Source organism: Macaca fascicularis, chromosome 19 (genome assembly GCF_037993035.2).
Source record: "Macaca fascicularis isolate 582-1 chromosome 19, T2T-MFA8v1.1".
Classification (NCBI taxonomy): domain Eukaryota; kingdom Metazoa; phylum Chordata; class Mammalia; order Primates; family Cercopithecidae; genus Macaca; species Macaca fascicularis.
In genome coordinates, this window is record NC_088393.1 from 9,898,837 (window position 1) to 9,919,770 (window position 20,934).

Below are 20,934 nucleotides of genomic sequence, written 5' to 3' on the forward strand. Positions count from 1 at the left end.
GGAACTTCCTAAAGTCTTGGAAATGTACTGTGTTTACCAGGACATATACATACATGAAATTTCATTAAGCTGTACATTGAAGATTGGCATACTTCATGCATGTTAGTGTATGTGTAACAAAATAAAAAGTGATTAAGGGGAAATAGAGTTACACTTTTAAAGGGAAAATAGGAGGGAAAATATCATAGTAGTAGAGTTATACTTTTAAAGGGAAAATATAATACTGTAGCTAAAGGTACCTGAAGCAATTCATCTTCTTACATTAAAAAAAAAAAAAAAGCGGTAAAATCTTTTTTGTTTAAAGGTTTGAAGTATAAATCTTCCTCCATTTAAACAGGGTGACACCCTGTGGATGCTTACCTCAATTACCAAGGGTAACTTTCCTCATTCTCCACAGCTCTTGCTTTTCTTTTTTTTTTTTTTTTTTTTTTTTTTTTGAGACATAGTCTTGCTCCGTCGCCCAGCTGGAGTGCAGTGGCGCGATCTCGGCTCACTGCAAGCTCTGCCTCCCGGGTTCACGCCACCCTCCTGCCTCAGCTTCCCGAGTAACTGGGACCACAGGCGCCCATCACCACGCCCAGCTAATTTTTTGTATTTTTAGTAGAGATGGGGTTTCATTATGTTAGTCAGGATGATCTCGATCTCCTGACCTCGTGATCCGCCCGCCTTGGCCTCCCTAAGTGCTGGGATTACAGGCGTGAGCCACCGCACCCGGCCAGCTCTTGCTTTTGAGACTTGCAAAACTATCTTTCCCCATGAATAGCGCGACATGATGCGACTGAACTGTGTAAGACAGACTGCAACACAAGCAAAATGGCAATGCCAGAGCTTGCCAGAAAATTCAAGAAGTTGTATATAGTGATAGCTGTAGAGATGCTGCCTTGGAGGACACTGAAGTCAAGCAAGCATTTAATGTTTGGTTTTTTGTTTTGTTTTGTTTTTGAGAAAGGGTCTCACTCTGTCACTCAAGTTAGAGTGCAGTGGCATGATCATAGTTAACTGCAGCCTCAAACTCCTGGGCTCAAGTGATCCTCCTGCCTCAGCCTCCTGAGTAGCTGTGACCACAGGCATGCACCATCATGCCCGGCTATAACATTCAGTTTTGAGCAAATATTGATCAATGAGTCCAACAATCCAAAAAATGAGCTGAAAACTAGAGGTCACCAGGCCTTTATACATCTCTCTTCCTGTCTGATGGCCCCACTAAACATAGCATAATGGCTTTTTCTTCCCTTATGCCTTCCAAATCTCATACAAACTCTTATATTAGACAAGTCTAACCTAGAACTGGAGAAAAAAGTGATTTTGGGAAATGTAGTTAATGTAATACAATTTTTACACTCAAAACACTGAATCCAATTCCCAGCCATGAGCAAGGACAAAGAATAAAATATGAAAATAGTATATTAAATTAATTTCTGCTGAAATTACTCACTAGACAATAAAAGCTTTAAACAGTAAAAATTGACCATCTCAGAAACTCTAACGTCTCTCTTAGGAAAAAGAATAGGAAGAAAAATATTGAGTGGGCAAGTTCTACTATCCGCCATGTAGACTAAAAACAAAGCATCAACAAAAACCAAAGTGTCAATATTATAGTGACTACCCATTTAAAGAATGATGAACATAAATTAGAAACCACTTTTTAAAAAAAAGACCACTCCTGCCTATACAGAAAAATTTTTTCACATCCTCCATGGATCCAAAAGATTTTGTCATGGAAATCATATTTACATCAGAACCAAAATTAAAGCACCTCATACTAAAAGGTATGTGGCTGGAGCTGAAAAGGTAAATTTATCACCTTAAATGTTCCTATCAGAAAACACTGGTAATCAAAGAGCTAGCAGTCTACTTTAAGGATGAGGCACTGATCTTCATTTCTAGTATGAATTTTCTTATACATAATAAGCAATGTTCATAAAGTTTTCAGTACATGATTTACATACACAGGGTTTCTCTGAAGTGTCCTCAAATCTTCAAAACGATGAGCAACAATTTCCTACTTTCTTACATTCATAGGGTATCTCCACAGTATGAGATCTCACAAGTTGCCTAGGATCTGAAGCTTTGCAGACGTTCCCATATTCCTTACATTTATATGTTTTCTCTAGTGTGAGTTTTCACATGTCTTCGAAAGTAGGCAGGACAAACAAAGGCTTTCCCACATTCTTGACATTCATAGGGCTTCTCTCCAGTGTGGCTTCTCACATGCCTTCGAAAGGATGAGGGACAACTGAAGGCCTTTCCACATTCCAGACATTCAAAGGGTTTCTCTCCAGTGTGCATTCTTGCATGTACAGTAAGGTATGAAGAATGACGAAATGCTTTCCCGCATTCCTTACATTCATAGGGTTTTTCCCCAGTGTGCGTTCTCATGTGGATCCTAAGGGCTGAGGGATAAATAAAGGCTTTCCCACATTTCTTACATTCATAGGGTTTCTCTCCAGTGTGAGTTCTGATATGTACTGTAAGGTGGGAGGAACTAATAAAGGCTTTCCCACACTCCTTACATTCATACGGCTTCTCTCCGCTGTGAGTTCTTAGGTGTTCGGTGAGGGACGAGGAACGACTAAAGGTCTTCCCACACTCCTTACATTCATACTGTATCTTTCCAGTGTGGTCTCTCACATGTGCTCTAAAGGACGAGGGACAACTAAAGGCCTTCCCACATTCCTTACATTCATAGGGTTTCTCTCGACTTTGATTTTTCACATGTGTATTAAGGGAAGTGGGGAGGTAGAAGGCCTTTCCACATTCCAGACATTCATAGGGTTTTTCTCCAGTGTGTTTTCTTATATGGATACTTAAAGAGGAGGGACAATTGTAGGCTTTCCCACATTCCTTACATTTGTAGGGTTTCTCTCCAGTATGTGTCCTCACATGTACAGTGAGTTTTGAGGACTCGCTGAAGGCCTTCCCACACTCTTTACATTCATAAGGCTTCTCTCCAGTGTGAATTCTTATATGTATTATAAGGTGAGAGGAAGAGCTAAAGGCCTTCCCACATTCTTTACATTCATATGGCTTATCTCCACTGTGAATTCTTTTGTGTTTGGAGAGTGAGGAGGAACAACTGAAGGCCTTCCCACATTCCTTACATTCATAAGGCTTATCTCCACTGTGAATTCTTTTGTGTTCTGTGAGCGATGAGGAACAACTAAAAGCTTTCCCACATTCCTTACATTCATAGTTTGTCTTTCCGACGTGAATCTTCATATGTGCCCTGAAGAATGAGGAACAACTGAAGGCCTTGGTACATTCCTTACATTCGTAGGGCTTCTCTTCAGTGGGGGTTTTCATATGCTTCTTGAAACAAGCAAGAAAATGGAAGGCCTTCCCACATTCCTTGCACTGATAGGGTTTGCTTCCAGTATGAGACTTGATGTGATTCTTAAGGGATGAATGATCCACGAAGGCCTTTCCACACTCATGGCATTCATAGGATTTTACTTCAGTGTTTCTCTTGAGTGAATCAAGATTTGGAACTTGGCTGAAAGTCTGTCCATCTTGATTTTCTTCACAACATTCATAGATATTCTCTACCATATGATTTCTTTTAAAAATAAAAGACACATTATTAGTAAGAAATGTCTACCAATTTCAGTGAATGTGTATGTTTTCTGCCCTTCTGTCAAGTTATAAGCCGAAAGTTCTCACAGAGAGTTCTACCATAGCCAATACCGTCACCCACCCAGTTATTGACTCCTGGGATTTTTCTGATAACTGTTTACAACTGAAGTATGTGTCAAACATTCAAAATCTCTGTCTCATTTGTGGAAAAAAATTAATTCATGAAAATTCTTTCTCAAACCACAATCTTTGACCTAGGCTTGTTAATATATACATACTTCTTAAATTTCATGACTTTGAGATTCTCTCCTGAGACACTTTCTCTTTCTCACGAATGGCACTCACCTCAAATGTCTCTCATGGCTTTTGTTCTGATCATCAATACCACAGGACTCCTGGTTTTCATGTAAACTGGAGAACCAGGAATCATTCCTTTTGAATCTTACTATTTTTTGTTCATTGGATATTTTTTCTCCACAAATATCTTGTGGAGCAACTGATTCATTAGTTTTAAGTTGAGTCTCAAAACCTGAAACAGAAAAAGTGAAAGCTTCTGTGAGCAAAGGACTTTTTGCAGAGTGGCGTTTTCAGGACTTTGGCATTAATAGGCGCAAGGGTCAAAATGGTAAGCAATTAACTAAGAAATAATTCTATGAAGATTGAAACTTAAATAACTAAGATAGTATTAGGAGAACAAAACAGAAATTGGATAGAATGCACATGACCAAATGCTACCTTACAAAGAGGAAATGTGGAAGGTCTTTGCCAAGAACAAGGAAAATGTGACAAGACTGATAAAAAGTCAAAATAGTCATCTGAGATATCTGTGGAAGATGAGCTTCTTCATATAAAACAAAGTTTGTTTTTGTTTTTGATTTTAAGTTGATATTTTTCCCCCAACCAAAGCAGTTTCTCCCAAGGATTCTTGCCTTCCTGGTGCTCTCCCATAAAGATGACCTGGATAAGTTCTCTCTTCACTGTCTGCAGGTCCTCCTCTTGTTCCCACTGGCAGATCAGATGGGATGTGTGTAGCAGATACCCTGCACAAGCAGAAAGGCATATCACAAGGGAAAATAATGAAGAATCACAAACATTTCCATGAGACAGAAACAAAACTTTAGTCTTCTGATATTCTGTGAGTTTAACTGCAACATAATGTCAATTTTTTTTTTTTTTAAAGGAGAGGTGACAGGCCAGGCGTAGTGGCTCATGCCTGTAATCCCAGCACTTTGCGAGGCCGAGGCAGGTAGATCACAAGGCCAGGGGTTCAAGACCAGCCTGACCAACATGGTGAAACCCCATCTCTACTAAAAATACAAAATTAGCAGGGTGTGGTGGAGCACGCCTATAATCCAAGCTACTCAGGAATCTGAGGCAGGAGAACTGCTTGAACCTGGAAGGCAGAGGTTGCAGTGAGCCGAGATTGTGCCACTGTACTCTAGCCTGGGCGACAGAGCAAGACTCCATCTCAAAAAAAAAAAAAAAAAGGGAGAGGTGGCAGGAGGAAGCAGCCTCTCTCTGACATATAGAACTGATCTAATGTTCACACCTAAACCTCAGTATCATTCCAAGCTGGTCAGACAGTCACAACTGGGACATTTTGTTCTCCTATTGAATATAAATAATTTCACAAAATACTAATCTTGGATAAAGTTACTCTGAAATCATGATAAAATGAAACAAAACAAGGTTACCTCAAAATTTTGGCTAAAGACTTTATGCCACCCACAACATACTCAATAATGGAGTATTACTGAATAATACTGTCAGCAACCAGCAATACTATTCACTTTCTGTCAGCAACCAATCTAAAATGACTGCCCTGTGTCACTAGGCTGAACAATGTCCCCCCAAAATTTATGTTCAAATTGATCAATGGAAAAGAACAGTGGATTCAGAAACAGAGCCACACCGATACAGTCAGCTTACCTTGACAAAATAGCAAAGGCAATACAATGGAGAAAAGATAGTACTGGAACAACTGGACATCCCCAAGCAAAAAAATAAATCTAGACACGGGCCTTAGATTCTTCACAAAAGTTAACGCAAAATGGGTCACAGACCTCACTGTAAAATGCAAAGCTAGAAAACTCCTAGAAGATAACAGGAGAAAAATCTAGATGACTTTCTGTTTGGCAATGACATTTTTAATTTTTTTTAAGAGACAGGGTCTCACTTTATCACCCAGGCTATAGTAGTGGTGTGATCAAAGCTCACTGCAGCCTCAAACTCCTGGACTCAAGTGAGCCTCCAGCCTCCACCTCCCAAGTAACTGGGACTACCAGCGTGTGCCACCACACCCTGGCAATATTTTAGATATAATGCTAAAGCATGATCCATAAAACAAAGAATCAATAACTGAACTTCATGAACATTAAAAATTTCTGCCCTCCGAAAGACAATGTCAAGAGAATGGAAAGATAAGCCACAGCCTGGGAGAAAATATTTGCAAAAAATATATCTGAGAAGGAACTGTTATCAAAAATATATGAAGAGAGTATCAGATTTCATACAGAAAAAAATATATATATTCAGATAACTTAAAACTCAATGTTTTTAAAAAAAAAGACAAAAAAAATGAGCCAAAGACCTTTACAGACACCTCACAAAGAACATATACAGATGGCAAATAAGCATACAAAAAGATGCTCAACATCATAAGTCATGAGGGAAATGCAAATTAAAACAAGGCACCACTACACACCTATTAGAATGGCCCAAATCCTGAACATTCAACAAATGCTGGTGAGGATGAGGAGCAACAGGAACTCTCATTCATTGCCGGTTGGAATGCAAGATGGTATAGCCACTTTGGAAGACAGTTTGGCAGTTTCTTATAAAATTAAACGTCCTCTTACCATAAAATCCAGCAACTGAATTGCACTCCTTTTACCCAAAGGAGTTGAAAACTTATGTCCACATAAAAACCTGCACACCAATGTTCACAGTAGCTTAATTTATAACTACCAAAACGTGTAAGCAACCAAGAAGTCCTTCAGTAGGTCAATGGATAAACGGTGGTACATCCAGACAATAGAGTATTAGCAGTACAAAGAAATGAGCTCTCAAGCCATGAAAAGACATGGAGGAATCTTAAATGTATATTGCTAAGTGAAAGAAGCCAATCTGAAAAGGCTACATACTGCATGATTCCAACTCTATGACATTTTGCAGAAGGCAACAACATTATGGAGACAGTAAGATCAGTGATTGCCAAGATTTAAGAGGGAGGGAAGGAGGGATGAATTGATAGAGCACAGAGGATTTTTACAGCAGTGAAACTATTCTGTATGATATTATAATGGTGGACACATGTCATTATATATTCTTCCAAACCCACAGAATGTACAATACCAAGAGTGAACCCTAATGTAAATGATGGACTCTGGGCAATGATGATGTATCAATGTAGCTTCATCAGTTATAACAAATGTACCACTCTGGTGGCAGATATTGTTATTAGAGGAGGCTATGCATGTGGGGGGCCAGAGGTTATATGGGAAATCTCTGTACCTTCCACTCAATTCAGCTGTGAACCTAAAACTGCTCTAAAAATAATAATAAAGCCTGCTTGAAAAAAAAAAGAAAACAGAGAAGTCCACTCAGAACCTCAGAATGTTGCCTTATTTATTTATTTATTTATTTTTTTTTTTTTTTAAGGCGGAGTTTCGCTCTGTCTCCCAGGCTGGAGTGCAGTGGCCGGATCTCAGCTCACTGCAAGCTCCGCCTCCCGGGTTTACGCCATTCTCCTGCCTCAGCCTCCCGAGTAGCTGGGACTACAGGCGCCCGCCACCTCGCCCGGCTAGTTTTTTTTTTTTGTATTTTTTAGTAGAGACGGGGTTTCACCATGTTAGCCAGGATGGTCTCGATCTCCTGACCTCGTGATCCGCCCGTCTCGGCCTCCCAAAGTGCTGGGATTACAGGCTTGAGCCACCGCGCCCGGCCAAATGTTGCCTTATTTAGAAATAGGGTCTTTACAGATATATTCAAGTTAAGACATGGTTAAACTGGATTAGGATGGGTCCTAAATCCAATGATTGGTGTCCTTATAAGGAGAAAGAGAATTAGAAATCTACGTCTCTTCCTTAGACTTAGGGAAGAAGATGAAGGCAGAGAATGGAATGATGCATCTATAAGTCAAGGAATGCCAATGATTGCAGCAATCACCAGAAGCCAGGAAGAGAAAAGGGAATCTTTCCCCCAGAGCCTTCAGAGAGAACATGGCCCTGCTGATCCCTTGATTTCAGAAACCCAGCCTCCGGAAATGCTGTGAAGGAACAAATTTCCATTGTTTTTAGCCACCAGTGTGTGATACTCTGTTACAGAAGGTCTAGGAAACTAATACAGCCTGCTTCCACAGACCCACCCCCAAATCACTCAACTGAAGCACAAATCCTATAATAGGTCTTTTCTAACACCCTCTTACTAGGACATGTAAGAGACATGTATTCTTGCTTGCTGCACTGCAAAATAAACCCAACTTGTTTAACTATAGGTGTGTTCTGGTAGTCTTTGGGTAAAGAACATAGATAGCAGTAAAATCCTCAAAATGTCCAAACTGCAAACCTCCTCCCTGTGTCCTATAGTGATTGCTGAGGTTTATATCCATACTTTCGATACTTAATAAACCTCAAGGCTTTCAACCACCAAAAAAAGCATCAGTTCAATATACAGATGTTTATTTTCTCTTTTTTTTTTTTTTTTTTTTTTGAGATGGAGTTTCACTGTTGTTGCCCAGGCTGGAGTGCAATGGTGTGATCTTGGCTCACCGCAACCTCCGCCTCCTGGGTTCAAGCGATTTTCCTACCTGAGCCTCCCAAGTAGCTGGGATTACAGGCATGTGCCACCACGCCTGGCTAATTTTGTATTCTTAGTAGAGATGGGGTTTCTCCATGTTGCTTAGGCTGGTCTCGAACTCCCGACGTCAGGTGATCTGCCCACCTCGACCTCCCAAAGTGCTGGGATTACAGGCATGAGCCACCGCGCCCGGCCCAGGTGTTTATTTTCATAGGTAAGCCACTAGACTGTAAGTTCCTTGGGGTCAGTGACCATATCTGTCTTATTTATCAATGTCTTCCCATTCCTCAGCCCAAATTCTAGAATAAAGTCAATTTAGTGAGATAAAATAACTTTCTAAACAACTATATGAAAGAATCTTGCCATTCTTACCTAGTGAGGCCAGGTTCTGGAAGTTTTCCAGCATCACCTCTCTGTAGAGGTTCCTCTGAGCAAGATCCAGCAAAGCCCATTCTTCCTGGGTAAAGTCCACAACCACATCCTCAAAGACCACTGAGTCCTAAAACATACCACAAATTCTATTCAGAAAGGTACAATTCCTCCAATGTGTACAAGAGGACAGATGAGGCTGACAACATCGAGGAAATGAGAGTCATTTCATAGGAAGTTCAGAAGATCCCAGCATCTACTCTAGGACTCAGTCAACAAATCTCTCTTTCGATCTATACATAATTCATCACTGATCAAATCCTGGCTTGTAGATTTAACACTTCTAAAATACTAAATTGCCAGGCAAATTGGGTGAAGCCTATAATCCCAGCACTTTGGGGGGCCAAAGCAGGAGGACTACTTGAGCCCAGGAGTTCAAGACCAGCCTAGGCAACAGAACATGGTGAGAATCAGTCTCTACCAAAATTTTTTTTAAAACAGCTGGGCGTGGTGGCGTGTGCCTATGGTGGCAGCTACTCTGGAGGCTGAGGTGGGTGGGAGGATTGCTTGAGCCGCGAGGTTGAGGCTGCAATGAGCATGACCATGCCACTGCACTCTAGCCTGGACAAAAACCAAAAAAAAAAAAAAAAAAAAAAAACCCCACTAAATTTATCTCCCCACAATTTGATGCCAATGAGCTAGGAAAAAACAAAGTGTTTTTCCCACCCTTTTACATAGTCACTCAATACTGTACAGAACACCTCTGACACCAGATGTGTAGGGGATATTTTCCACACACACCAAGCAATTCCCCAGTGGACACCAGCTGGGTATCTTACCATTTGCTTCTGATACTATCTACCTGGAGATTCCACAGGTTGGAGATTCCACACGAGGTCCCACTAAACTGCCTCCCACTTCAGATGCCAATCCCAAGTTAAAAGGCTGTCAATTTTACTTCTGACTGGCTAAAATCAGGGCTCCTACTGCCCTCTCCTTGAGTTTGATTAATACGCTGGAACAACTCACAGAACTCAGGGAAACATGTTTATTGGTTTATCACCAAGGACATTACAAAGTACACAGATAAAACAGCCAGATGAAAAGATGGACAGGCCAAGGTATGGTGGGAAGTGGCGCAGAGATTCCATGCCCTCTCCTGGCATGCCACCCTCCAGGAACCACCACACATCCAGCTATCCACGAGCTCCTCAAGCCAGTCCTTTGGGTTTTTAAGGAGGCTCCATCATAGGCATGGCTGACTTAAGTCCCAATCCTCTGATCTTGCCTGCGTCTTTCTGAACCAGCCCCCATTCTGAGGCTCTCTAGGGGCTTCCAGACCCCAGCCATCTCATGAGCACACAAAAGACCCTCTTATTGCTCTAGAGATTACAAGGGTTTTTAGGAACTCTGTGCTAGGAAACAGGATGAAAACCAAATTGTTTTCTTTTTTTTTTTTTTGAGACAGAGTCTCACTCTGTCGCCCAGGCTGGAGTACAGTGGCACCATCTCAGCTTATTACAACCTCCACCTCCCTGGTTCAAGCAGTTCCCCTGCCTCAGCCTCCCAAGTAGTGGGGATTACAGGCACATGCCACCATGCCCAGCGATTTTTTTTTTTTTTTTTTTGGTATTTTCAGTAGAGACAGGGTTTCACCATGTTGGCCAGACTGGTCTCGAACTTCCGACTTCAGGCAATCCGCCCACCTCAGCCTCCCAAAGTGCTGAGATTACAGGTGTGAGCCCCTGTGCCCAGCCCCAAATATGTATTTCACAATATCATAGATGGTGACCAATGCCAGTCTTACGATGGCCTAGAAAAGTCCAGAGCATATTGAAGAAATGAGAGAAATGCTCTGGAAATGAAATACTTTCCACATGACATCATCAATTCCTTACTACAGAAATAACTTCACCTGTTACTTTGTTCCCACCATAGCAATCACTACAACATTAAACACAGGGTCAAATCTAGATGGGGTTTTAATGAATAAAAATACACTGAGAGAATAGAAGCTTTTCATTTTTTCCCCCTCTCACAAACCTGAGAGGCCCAGGAGCCTGCACAAGCACAACTTTGAAGTGAGGCCCACAGCTGGTCATACTTCCTTGTATTCTAGGCCAGTAGTCAACAAACTATGGCACATGGACTATATCCAAGCTGCCACTTGAATGCATAAATAAAGTTTTATTGGAACACAATAAAACGTGTTTACTGTCTATGGCTGCTTTTGCACTAAAATGGCAAAGCTGAATTGCAATAGAAACACTATGGCCAGTCAGACACAGCGGCTCACGCCTGTAATCCCAACACTTTGGGAGGCCGAGCTGGGCAGATCACAAGGTCAGGAGATCAAGACCATTCTGGCCAACATGGTGAAACCCCATCTCTACTAAAAATACAAAGTTAGCCAGGAGTGGTGGCACATGGCTGTAGTTGCAGCTACTGGGGAGGCTGAGGCAGGAGAATCGGTTGAACCAGGGAGTTGGAGGCTACAGTGAGCCGAGATGGTGTCACTGCACTCCTGCCCGGTGACAGAGCAAGACTCTGTCTTGAAAAAAAAAGAAACACTATGGCCTTCAGTGCCTAAAATATTATGTGATCCAATATAGAAACAGAATGCTGACTTGTGCTCTAAAACACTGAGGGAGACCCGGTGCAATGGAAATATTCTTTTGGACAATTATTCCCTTTTACTTACCTGTATGCTATTTTTCTGTAATTCAACAGTTGTTCTTTCTTCCTCCATGTCCCCTTCATGAAGAAAAGCAGGATATTGAGAAGTTAAAAGTAAAGAAGATAACATGAGAAGCCAGACTTCCCCAAAATTCCCACACTCATGAGCCTAGATGTTGCAGCCCATCAATTATAAGTAACAACTCCCCTCAACACACACACAGACACACACACACACACAAATATACGCTGCTCTTGTGGGAAAGTAGAACAACCTCACGTCCCCCTAGAGATAGAAAACAGTGCTCTGGTTCTTGCTGATCATAAAGAAGAGGTTAAGAGTGCTATTTTGTAAGTTAACTGAAGACTAGAAAAGTCTGGTTGTATATTTGCCCATGATAACCAAAAGTATAAAATGTATCCAGGAATATCTTCCACAACAAGAATAAACACTCCCTGTCTCAAATTCAAGAAAGCACTGATTTATACGCCAGGCTTCTGGGAGTTCCACTCCCAATATTTCTTACTTCTGCACCACTTGGCGGGCTAACAGGCTTTGCTGCTCAGCCCTAGACCACTACCCCTGCCCCATGAGCTGCAGGGTCCCCAAAACCTGAGAAAGAGCGTCAGCTTTTTTTTTTTTTTTTTTTTTTTTGAGACAGAGTCTCCCTCTTTCACCCAGGCTGGAGTGCAGTGGTATGAACACGGCTCACAGCTCACTGCAAACTCCGCCTCCCAGGTTCACGTCATTCTCCTGCCTCGGCCTCCCGAGTAGCTGGGACTACAGGCGCCCGCCACCTCGCCCGGCTAGTTTTTTGTGTGTTTTTAGTAGAGACGGGGTTTCACTGTGTTAGCCAGGATGGTCTTGATCTCCTGACCTCGTGATCCGCCCGTCTCGGCCTCCAAAGTGTTGGGATCACAGGCGTGAGCCACCGCGCCTGCCCGAGCATCAGCCTATTGAATTCCATATGCAGGAGGTAGAGAAGGCCGCTATGTTGTGACAAACATGCTAAATTTGCCTGCACAGTACAGGAGTAGCAGAGTAAGACTACTTGGCCAAGCGCAGTGGCTCATGCCTGTGATCCCAGCACTTTGGGAGGCCGAGGTGGGTGGATCACAAGGTCAGGAGTTCACGACCAGCCTGACCAACATGTATTTACTAAAAATTCAAAAATTAACCGGGCATGGTGACGCCCGACTGTAATCTCAGCTACTCAGGAGGCTGAGGCAGGAGAATCGCTTGAACCCGGAAGGCGGAGGTTGCAGCCAGCTGAGATCACGCCACTGCACTCCAGCCTGGGTGACAGGGGGAGACTCCATCTCAAAAAAACAAACACAAAAATACTTAACCTGTGTCAGACCTGATGTGGTATCTGCAGGGCTGTTTCACAAATTTCAAACAAGGAAATATTAACAGTTACCTCCACTGCAATGGAACAAGTAGCATTTTTAAAAGCCAATAAAAAAACTGTAACATTCTTCACTGTATTAGTAACAATATATGCCAGCTGGGCAATCCTGATGTGAGAATGACTTTGCAAAGAAATGGCCACATTTTAGACTATTTCTCACAGAAGCTCTGCAATTCAAATATTATTATAACCAGTTTAGAATTATCTTAGAAAGACTCAACCACATGTTCAATATTAACCCATTAGACAGCTGCTGAGGCAGGGTATGAATGCAGGCCTATTTGTCTTCAAAACCCAAACACCCCGTGAGTACATTTCTGAACACATACCTTAAATTTTAATTGTTATTAAGCCCCTTATTCCCTAGTTTTACCAGGATTTAGCCTAGAACTCTATTGGGCACCACGGAGAGTGGACAAATGAAGCATTCTAATCAAATATGCTGGGTGTGGTAGCTCTTGCTTGTAATCCCAGCACTTTGGGAGGCAAAAGTGGGGGGATCACATGAGGTCAGGAGTTCAAGACCAGCCTGGCCAAAATGGCAAAACTCCATCTCTACTAAAACTACAAAAATTAGCCGAGCATGGTGGTACACAGCTGTAGTCCCAGCTACTCGGGAGGCTGAGGCAGGAGAATTGTGTGAACTCAGGAGGCGGAGGTTGCAGTGAGCCAAGATCACACCACTACACTCCAGCCTGGGCGACAGAGACAGACTCTGTCTCAAAATAAATAAATAAATAATCAAATATGCTATCTTTGAGCTCCTTCTCCTAAGGCCTATGTTTTGGACAACGACGCTTCCCTTATAGCCCTTACCTCCTTCATTTCATATTTATTTAGGTAACATTTATCCTGACCCTACTAACCCTACTACATGAAGTCACCAGGAATAAGGCATAGGAAAAAAAAAAAAAAAGAAAGAAAAAAATCCTGAAGTAAATGAATGTTATAATATTTTGGAGTAAGACACTAAGTAAACAAAATACATCAGGTAAAGATACATGCTATATAAAAAAATGTAGCACATTATAGGGATAAGGAGACACATAACATATTTATCTTCAGCAAGTCAGGACAGGTAATGTGGCAGGGTAGAAGCAGAAAATTAAAATAACTGTTTCAGATAATGCTGGAATTTCAGAGGGTTTAGTATGTCTACTATATATTTATAAGCATTATCAGCTCCCAGAGGAAAAAAAAATCAGTATTGACCAGGCACAGTGGCTCATGCCTGTAATCCCAGCACTTCGGGAGGCCAAGGCAGGTGGATCACAAGGTCAGGAGTTCAAGACCAGCCTGGCCAAGATGGTGAAACCCATCTCTACTAAAAATACAAAAAAATTAGCCGGGCATGGTGGCAGGTGCCTGTAATCCCCACTACTTGGGAGGCTGAGGCAGAGAATTGTTTGAACCCAGGAGGCCGAGGTTGTAGTGAGCCAAGATCGCGCCACCGCACTCCAGCCCGGGGGACGGAGCGAGACTCTGTCTCAAAAAAAAAAAAAAAATGGTATTAATAGGCTAGACTATTGATATATGAGGCTGAATAAAGACTAGCATAAAAGTTTAGAAAGAAAATAGAAAATAATATTTTTTAAAACATAGTAAACAGAATCAGAAAAGCTAAAAAAAAGCATCCGTTGCAAAAAGAAAAACTAATGAAACTGACAAATTCAGCTCTTAAAAAAATTTTTTTTATTTAATTTATTGTTTAAGACAGACTCTCTTTATGTTCCCAGGTTGATCTTATTTCCTAGGCTCTGGCGATCCACCTGCCTTAGCCTCCCACCAGCTGGGACTACAGATGTGCACCACCATAGCCAGCAACAAACTCAGCAATTTTAAGAGCAACAGGGCTTAAAGAACAACAACAAAAATTATGAACAAGAATGAATCATAATTACAGCTATCATAAGGAGAATATAGAAAAAATTTAAGGAATAAATATGAAGATGCACAGGAAATCAATACATTTCTAGAAAGTAGTACAACTTTCCAGCAATGATCTAAAACCTGATTACATCCACTAATCAAAGAAAAAAAAATCAGCGGTTTAAAACATGGTCAGGCTGGGTGCAGTGGCTCATGCCTGTAATTTCAGCACTTTGGGAGGCAGAGAGCCCATGAGTTCAAGACCTGCCCAGGCAACACGGCGAGACTTCTATTTTCTAAAAAGAAATAGGAATAAAGAAAGGAAAAAAAAAAAAAAACTACAAACACCTACAGCAAACATCCTGTTTAATGGTGAAATGAGAGAATAATTCCTTCTGGAATCAGAAACAAGACAAGGATGTAAATTATATGCTAATTCTGTCGGACACTGTACTGGAGGTCCTGGCAAGTGCAGTAAAGAAATGAAAAGAAATGGAAACTGCAAGGAATAAAAAGGGAAAAGATTGAAACTGACAGATGACCAAATTTTCTGTGTGAAATGTAACCAATCTATAAATAAATGATTCAAATGCATCATTAATGACATAAAGCATCAGTTCACTTTTACCTGAATATAATGTATCAAACTGATGTCCACAGGCAGAGTATAAAATCCAGAGACCAAATACTATCTTTTCTTTTGAGACAGGGTCTCACTCTGTTGCCCATGCTGGAGTGCAGTGATGCGATCTCAGCTCACTGCGACCTCTGCCTCCCGAGTGGCTGGGAACACAGGAGCGCACCTTTTATTTTACTGGTTTTTTTGTTTGTTTGTTGGTTGGTTTTTTTGTAGAGACGGGATCTTGCTATGTTGCCCAGGTTGGCCTCAAACTCCTGGGCTCAAGCGATCCGCCCGCCTCGGCCGCCCAAAGGGCTGGGATTACAGGCGTGAACCACCGCGCCTGGCACAAACACTATCTCATGCATAAAGAGGGCACAGGAGGGGACCGAGCCGAGGCAAATATCACCCCGTGCTCACCCGACTCGCCGCGATCCACAGATCAGCTCACAGAGAACAAGGCTGAGGCGCTTGTCCTTGAGACCCGAATGGCAGAGATGCTCTTCCTTTCTGGAAAGAGAGCAAAGGATGCTTTCGGAGGCTGATGAACTACGACATTCGTTCTCCAACTCTCGCCTGCATCAGAATCACTCCGATTTCTGGACCCAGACCAGAGTTCCCGATTCAGTGAGTTTGGGACCAGCCGCGGCCGCAGGGGCAGCTGACCCGGGCTCTCCGAGGAGGTGCCGCAGCGGCGGGAGGCCCGGGGCGCGGGGTCCGGGCAGGGAGTGACGGGGAGGCAGCTCTTAGACCGCCGATCTTCAAGCCGAGCCCTCAGTCTCCCGCGAACCAGACCCGGTGCAGGCGGGGCGGGGCAGGGCAAGACAGGAAGCCGACGGAGGCAAAAATGTTCTTCAGACGCTGGCGGAGTGGCAGGGTGACATGGCTGCCGACTCGCGCATGCGCAGAAGCGCACTTAGCCTTCCTGTTTCGGCGCTGCAAACGGTGTATGGGGCGGGGCCCGGGAGGCGGGACTTGAGGTGAAGGGGGTGGAGCGGGGAGGAGCAGGGTGCGAAGGAGCGCGAAGGCTGGTTCCAGCCGCAAGTGGATGAGAAATCCTAGTTTCTTCATGATTGGGAGTAAACAGAGAAGAAATAGAACCCCGGACTGGACTTGGATGACTCGGCCTGACGGGCCGAGCTGGGGCTAGACCGGACCTAGGGGCGTGGCTTTTTAAATACTCCAAGGGGCGGGGCTAAGGGTGGAACCACATTGGGAGGGGGCCTTGGTTGAAATTCCTAGTGGGTGGAGACGAGGGCTAGGGGCGGGGCGGGGCTTAAGTGACTAGGCCTAGGAATGGGGCTAAGGCTGGGGCTTCCCATTCAGGTCCCTCAGCCACCACGGATACAGGATGCTCATCAATCGGGTTTATACCTATCCTCCACGTTGCTACAGCCCTGTACACAGGACACATTAATTTGCAACTCTAATATGACACAGACTGTCCTTTCCATTCATTCAGTCCTTTTGGGCCTTTCAGTTTTCCCTTTCATTGTTGTGTTGATAACTTCTCCTATAGAGGGAAGTCATTGATAATTATTTAAATACAACCTTTTACCTGGAAACTTGCTGAATTCTGATAGCTGTCAGTTTATTATTTGGAACATCAAATATAAATATTTTCTATGCTTATTTTCATTGTTTTAATATGTATAACTGATTTCTTTTTCTTTTTGTGAGGCAATGTTTCAATCTATCGCCCAGTCTGGAGTGCAGTGGCGCGACTATGGCTCATTGCAGCCTTGACTTCCCCAGCTCAAGTGATTGTCCCATCTCAGCCTCCCAAGCAGCTGGGACTATAGACGCATACCACCCCACCCAGCTATTATTTATTTATTTATTTTATTTTATTTTATTTTACTTTTTGAGACGGAGTCTCGCTCTGTCGCCCAGGCTGGAGTGCAGTGGCTGGATCTCAGCTCACTGCAAGCTCCGCCTCCCGGGTGTACGCCATTCTCCTGCCTCAGCCTCCCGAGTAGCTGGGACTACATTAGCTGGGACTACAGGCGCCTGCCACCTCACCCGGCTAGTTTTTTGTATTTTTTAGTAGAGACGGGGTTTCACCCTGTTAGCCAGGATGGTCTTGATCTCCTGACCTCGTGATCCGCCCGTCTCGGCCTCCCAAAGTGCTGGGATTATAGGCTTGAGCCACTGCGCCCGGCCTTATTTATTTTTTTTGAGACAGAGTCTCTCTCTGTTGCCCAGGCTGGAGTGCAGTGGCGCGATCTCAACTCACTGCAACCTTCGCCTTCTGGGTTCAGACGATCCTCCTGCCTCAGCCTCCCAAGTAGCTGGGATTACAGGCATGCGCCATGACGCCAGGCTAATTTTGTATTTTTAGTAGAGATGGAGTTTCTCCATGTTGGCCAGGCTGGTCTCGAACTCCCGACCTCAGGTGATCCACCCGCCTTGGCCTCCCAAAATGCTGGAATTACAGGTGTGAACCACCGTGCCCAGCCCATAGCAGTGTTGTTAACATCACGTAACCACTACCATGATGAAAGTAAACAGTTATTCTCATTCCTCTAAAAAACTCTGTAGTGCTGCCTCTTTTTAGTCAAACTTTTCCCTCATCATGAATTCCTGCAATATTTCTTACAGTTTATTTTTCCAAAAATGTCTTACGCAGTATGTAGCATTCTGCTTTTCACAGAGCACAACGCATTTCAGATTAGTCATGTCATATTCTTGACTCACAGTTAAGAATGTCTATTGTTTGTTCTTTTCTGTTGCTGCGTAGTATTCCATGGCTTACGTTTACTACCAGTTGTAGGACATTTGGATTGTTTTCACTTTTTGTGAATAAAACTGCTATATACATTCGTACATGATGATTTTTTTGGTGGCAAAATATATATAACATAAACGACACCATTTTAACTCTTTTTTTTTTTTTTGAGACGGAGTCTTGCTCTGTCACCCAGACTGGAGTGCAATGGCGTGATCTCTGCTCACTGCAACCTCTGCCTCCCGCGTTCAAGTATTCCTCCTGTCTCAACCTCCCAAGTAGCTGGGATTACAGACGCCCACCACCATGCCCAGCTAATTTGTGTATTTTTAGTAGAGACAGAGTTTCACCAGGTTGGCCAGGCTGGTCTCAAACACCTGACCTCAGGTGATCCACCCGCCTCAGCCTCCCAAAGTGCTGGAATTACAGGTGTGATCCACCGTGCCCAGCCTTTTTTTTCTTTTTTTTTTTCTCTTTAAGACGGAGTCTCACTGTCACCCAGCCTGGAGTGCAACGGTGTGATCTCTGCTCACTGCAACCTCTGCCTCCCGGGTTCAAGCGATTCTCCAGCCTCAGCCTCCCAAGTAGCTGGGACTACAGGCACCTGCCACCACAGCCAGCTAATTTTTGTATTTTTAGTAGAGACAAGGTTTCACCATGTTGGCCAGGCTGGTCTTGAATTCCTGACCTCAAGTGATCTGCCCACCTCAGCTTCCCAAAGTGCTGGGATTACAGGTGTAATCCCACCCAGCCAAAAGTAGGCGTTTACTGTAGCAAGAAAGTACTCCACAGGGTGAGAGTGGGCCTAAGCAAGCGGCTCAAAGTCCCTTTCACAAAGTTTTTTGGGGTTTAAGTACTCCTTTTGAGGTCCCTACTGGCTATCCCTTATCTGGATGGAGGATTTGGCCCCTGGCTAAATAAAGGCTGAAATGAATTGGCCTGCAGACAACCAGAGGCTGGAGCAGATTGGTACCCTACACAGATGAAGGCGGTAGCCCCTGCTTGGCCCACGGCCACTCCAAGGCACTTCCCCTTTCCATGTGAGACGTGGTGGAAGGAGAAGGATCGTAGTGTTAGAAATGCTTGTTGCCTGGTGCTGTAAAGAACTAGCACTTGAACATAATTTAATTTCTTCAGCAAGGCCATTTTTTTACTTTCTGCAGAAAGGGTACACTTGCCAGCAGTTTTGCCACGAGAGTACACTGAACAAAGGAGACAGGGTCATTTATAACCTGACGTGTCCATCCTACTGCTGTGTCCAGTTTCCATTGGCTGGAACAGGACCTCACATTCTGTGTTTGTCCTGATTGGCTAGCAACTTAGGACTTTTTAAAAGGGGCAAAGGCAGAGGAGAACAAAGGAAGGAGGAAGTAACTTGTGGAATGTTGAGAAAGGTAAAAACACCTTCAGATAAGGAAGAGGAACAGGCTATGACCTAATGCTTGCTTGGACCAGTATAAGCATGCCAGGGCAAATATTTAGGCTAAATTGTGGGAGCTAAGAACATAAAGTACATTGATTTCTTTATTACGGCTAGCAGATATTTAAGAATGTTAGCACAGGTCTTTCAGTAAATTTTGCTTCTAAGAGAAGTTACTATTTATTCCTAATTAGATGGGCAGGAAAGTCTTTAAAGAGAACCTCTACCTTACTTTTTACAGTAGAGAGAGTAGCCTTTGATCTTGGGAAGATGGGGTTTTTCCTTTTGGTTTAGCTCCAGAAAGTTCGTGTTAATTGGCCTTAGGTTCCCTGCCCCCAGCCCCAGGTGTTTTTTCTTTAATTTTAGGAAATTATTGCGAATTGGCCTTAGATTCCCCGACCCCAGATCTTGGTGTTTTGTCTTTTAGGAAGTCCGCATGAATCTTATCTATGCTCTTATCTACGTACTAATTTTTGTGGTTTTTTTTTTTTTTTTTTTGGCTTTTTTATAGGGATAGGGTTTTGCCATGTTGCCCAGGATGATCTCGAACTCCTGAGCTCAAGTGATCTGCCTGCCTCAGCCTCCCAATGTGCTGGTATCACTGGTGTAAGCCATCAGGCCCAGACTCTATGTGCTAATTTTTGAACCAATTCCAAGTAATAGGAGCTTCCAGTCTCTGGGTGTGAAATGACCAAAAATCCAGTCCTTGCGGGGCAGAATAGTGTCTGGAGGCAGGGAACCTAAGGCTGTTTCATGCCGACGTCCTAGAACTAAATTGAAAGGAAAACCCTAATTTTCCTCGCCTATGTAACAAAAGGACCAGAGGCTACTCCCTTTGACCTTTTCCGCTGGCAGATAGGAAATTGGCGGTCTGCAACAAATCAGACTGATGGCCGGTTGAGTCTTCGTTTGCAGAGAAGTGTAACTTTGTAACTTCACCCTAGCCTTTGATTGGTTGCTTTTTGCAACCAATCAGATGTTTGCACAGGAGTGTGACCTTTGTAACTTCACTTCAGCCTCTGGTTGGCTGCTTTCTGCAACCAATCAGACTGCGGGCAAACTTCATTTACAGGAAGTGAGCATGAAGTGGCCAATGGTAAACTTCTAAGAGGTATTTGGACTCATGAAGATTCTGCACCATCAGGGCCCTTGAGCTGCTGCTTGGCCAGTTCCCACACCGTGGAGTATGCTTTCGTTTTCAACAAATCCCTGCTTTTGTACTTCTGTTGCTTCGTTCTTTCTTTGCTTTGCTGGGCGTTTTGTCTAATTCTTTGTTCAAAACGCCAATAACCTGGACAGCTTGCAGTCAAGACCCTCTACCGGTGACACGTGCCCTCTTCCGGGAGTTAAACAGCATTTCCTCTCTGCTCTGGGTTGGAAAAAGCCGCAGCCGCTTGTGGGCAGGGAACCCGAGGCCCCGCCCCCACGTGGTCCTAGCCTCTGCGCGTGCGCAGCCTGTCTGCGTGTGCGC

At 43.5% G+C, this 20,934-nt stretch overlaps 1 protein-coding gene across 3 annotated transcripts; it reads right to left on the reverse strand.

Annotated features, from left to right (window-relative positions):
* Nucleotides 1-1,393: 1,393 nt before the first annotated feature.
* On the reverse strand, nt 1,394-16,219 carry ZNF699 (zinc finger protein 699). Of its 3 annotated transcripts, none has more exons than XM_005587864.5 (6): nt 15,736-16,219; nt 11,441-11,493; nt 8,743-8,869; nt 4,503-4,613; nt 3,919-4,102; nt 1,394-3,556 (listed from the first exon to the last, which is right to left on the reverse strand). In XM_005587864.5, the coding sequence occupies exons 2-6, from the start codon at nt 11,486-11,488 to the stop codon at nt 2,098-2,100; spliced, it is 1,929 nt and encodes a 642-aa protein (XP_005587921.3). In that variant the 5' UTR covers nt 11,489-11,493; nt 15,736-16,219; the 3' UTR covers nt 1,394-2,097. The 3 variants fall into 3 exon arrangements, with proteins under 3 accessions (XP_005587921.3, XP_015296344.3, XP_005587922.1); XM_015440858.4 differs by having other exon boundaries at nt 15,325-16,219; XM_005587865.5 differs by lacking the exon at nt 8,743-8,869.
* Between the last annotated feature and the right edge of the window lie 4,715 nt (nt 16,220-20,934).

What these genes read in the sequence shown, in the direction of transcription:
- ZNF699 (XM_005587864.5), bottom strand. Translation starts at nt 11,488, where the DNA reads ATGGAGGAAGAAAGAACAACTGTTGAATTACAGAAAAATAGCATACAG. An exon ending in CCAGAACCTGGCCTCACTAG is followed by an intron (nt 4,614 to 8,742) that starts GTAAGAATGGCA and finishes CTGCTTGTGCAG; the next exon opens with GGTATCTGCTACACACATCC. An exon ending in TATGGGAGAGCACCAGGAAG is followed by an intron (nt 4,103 to 4,502) that starts GCAAGAATCCTT and finishes TTTCTGTTTCAG; the next exon opens with GTTTTGAGACTCAACTTAAA.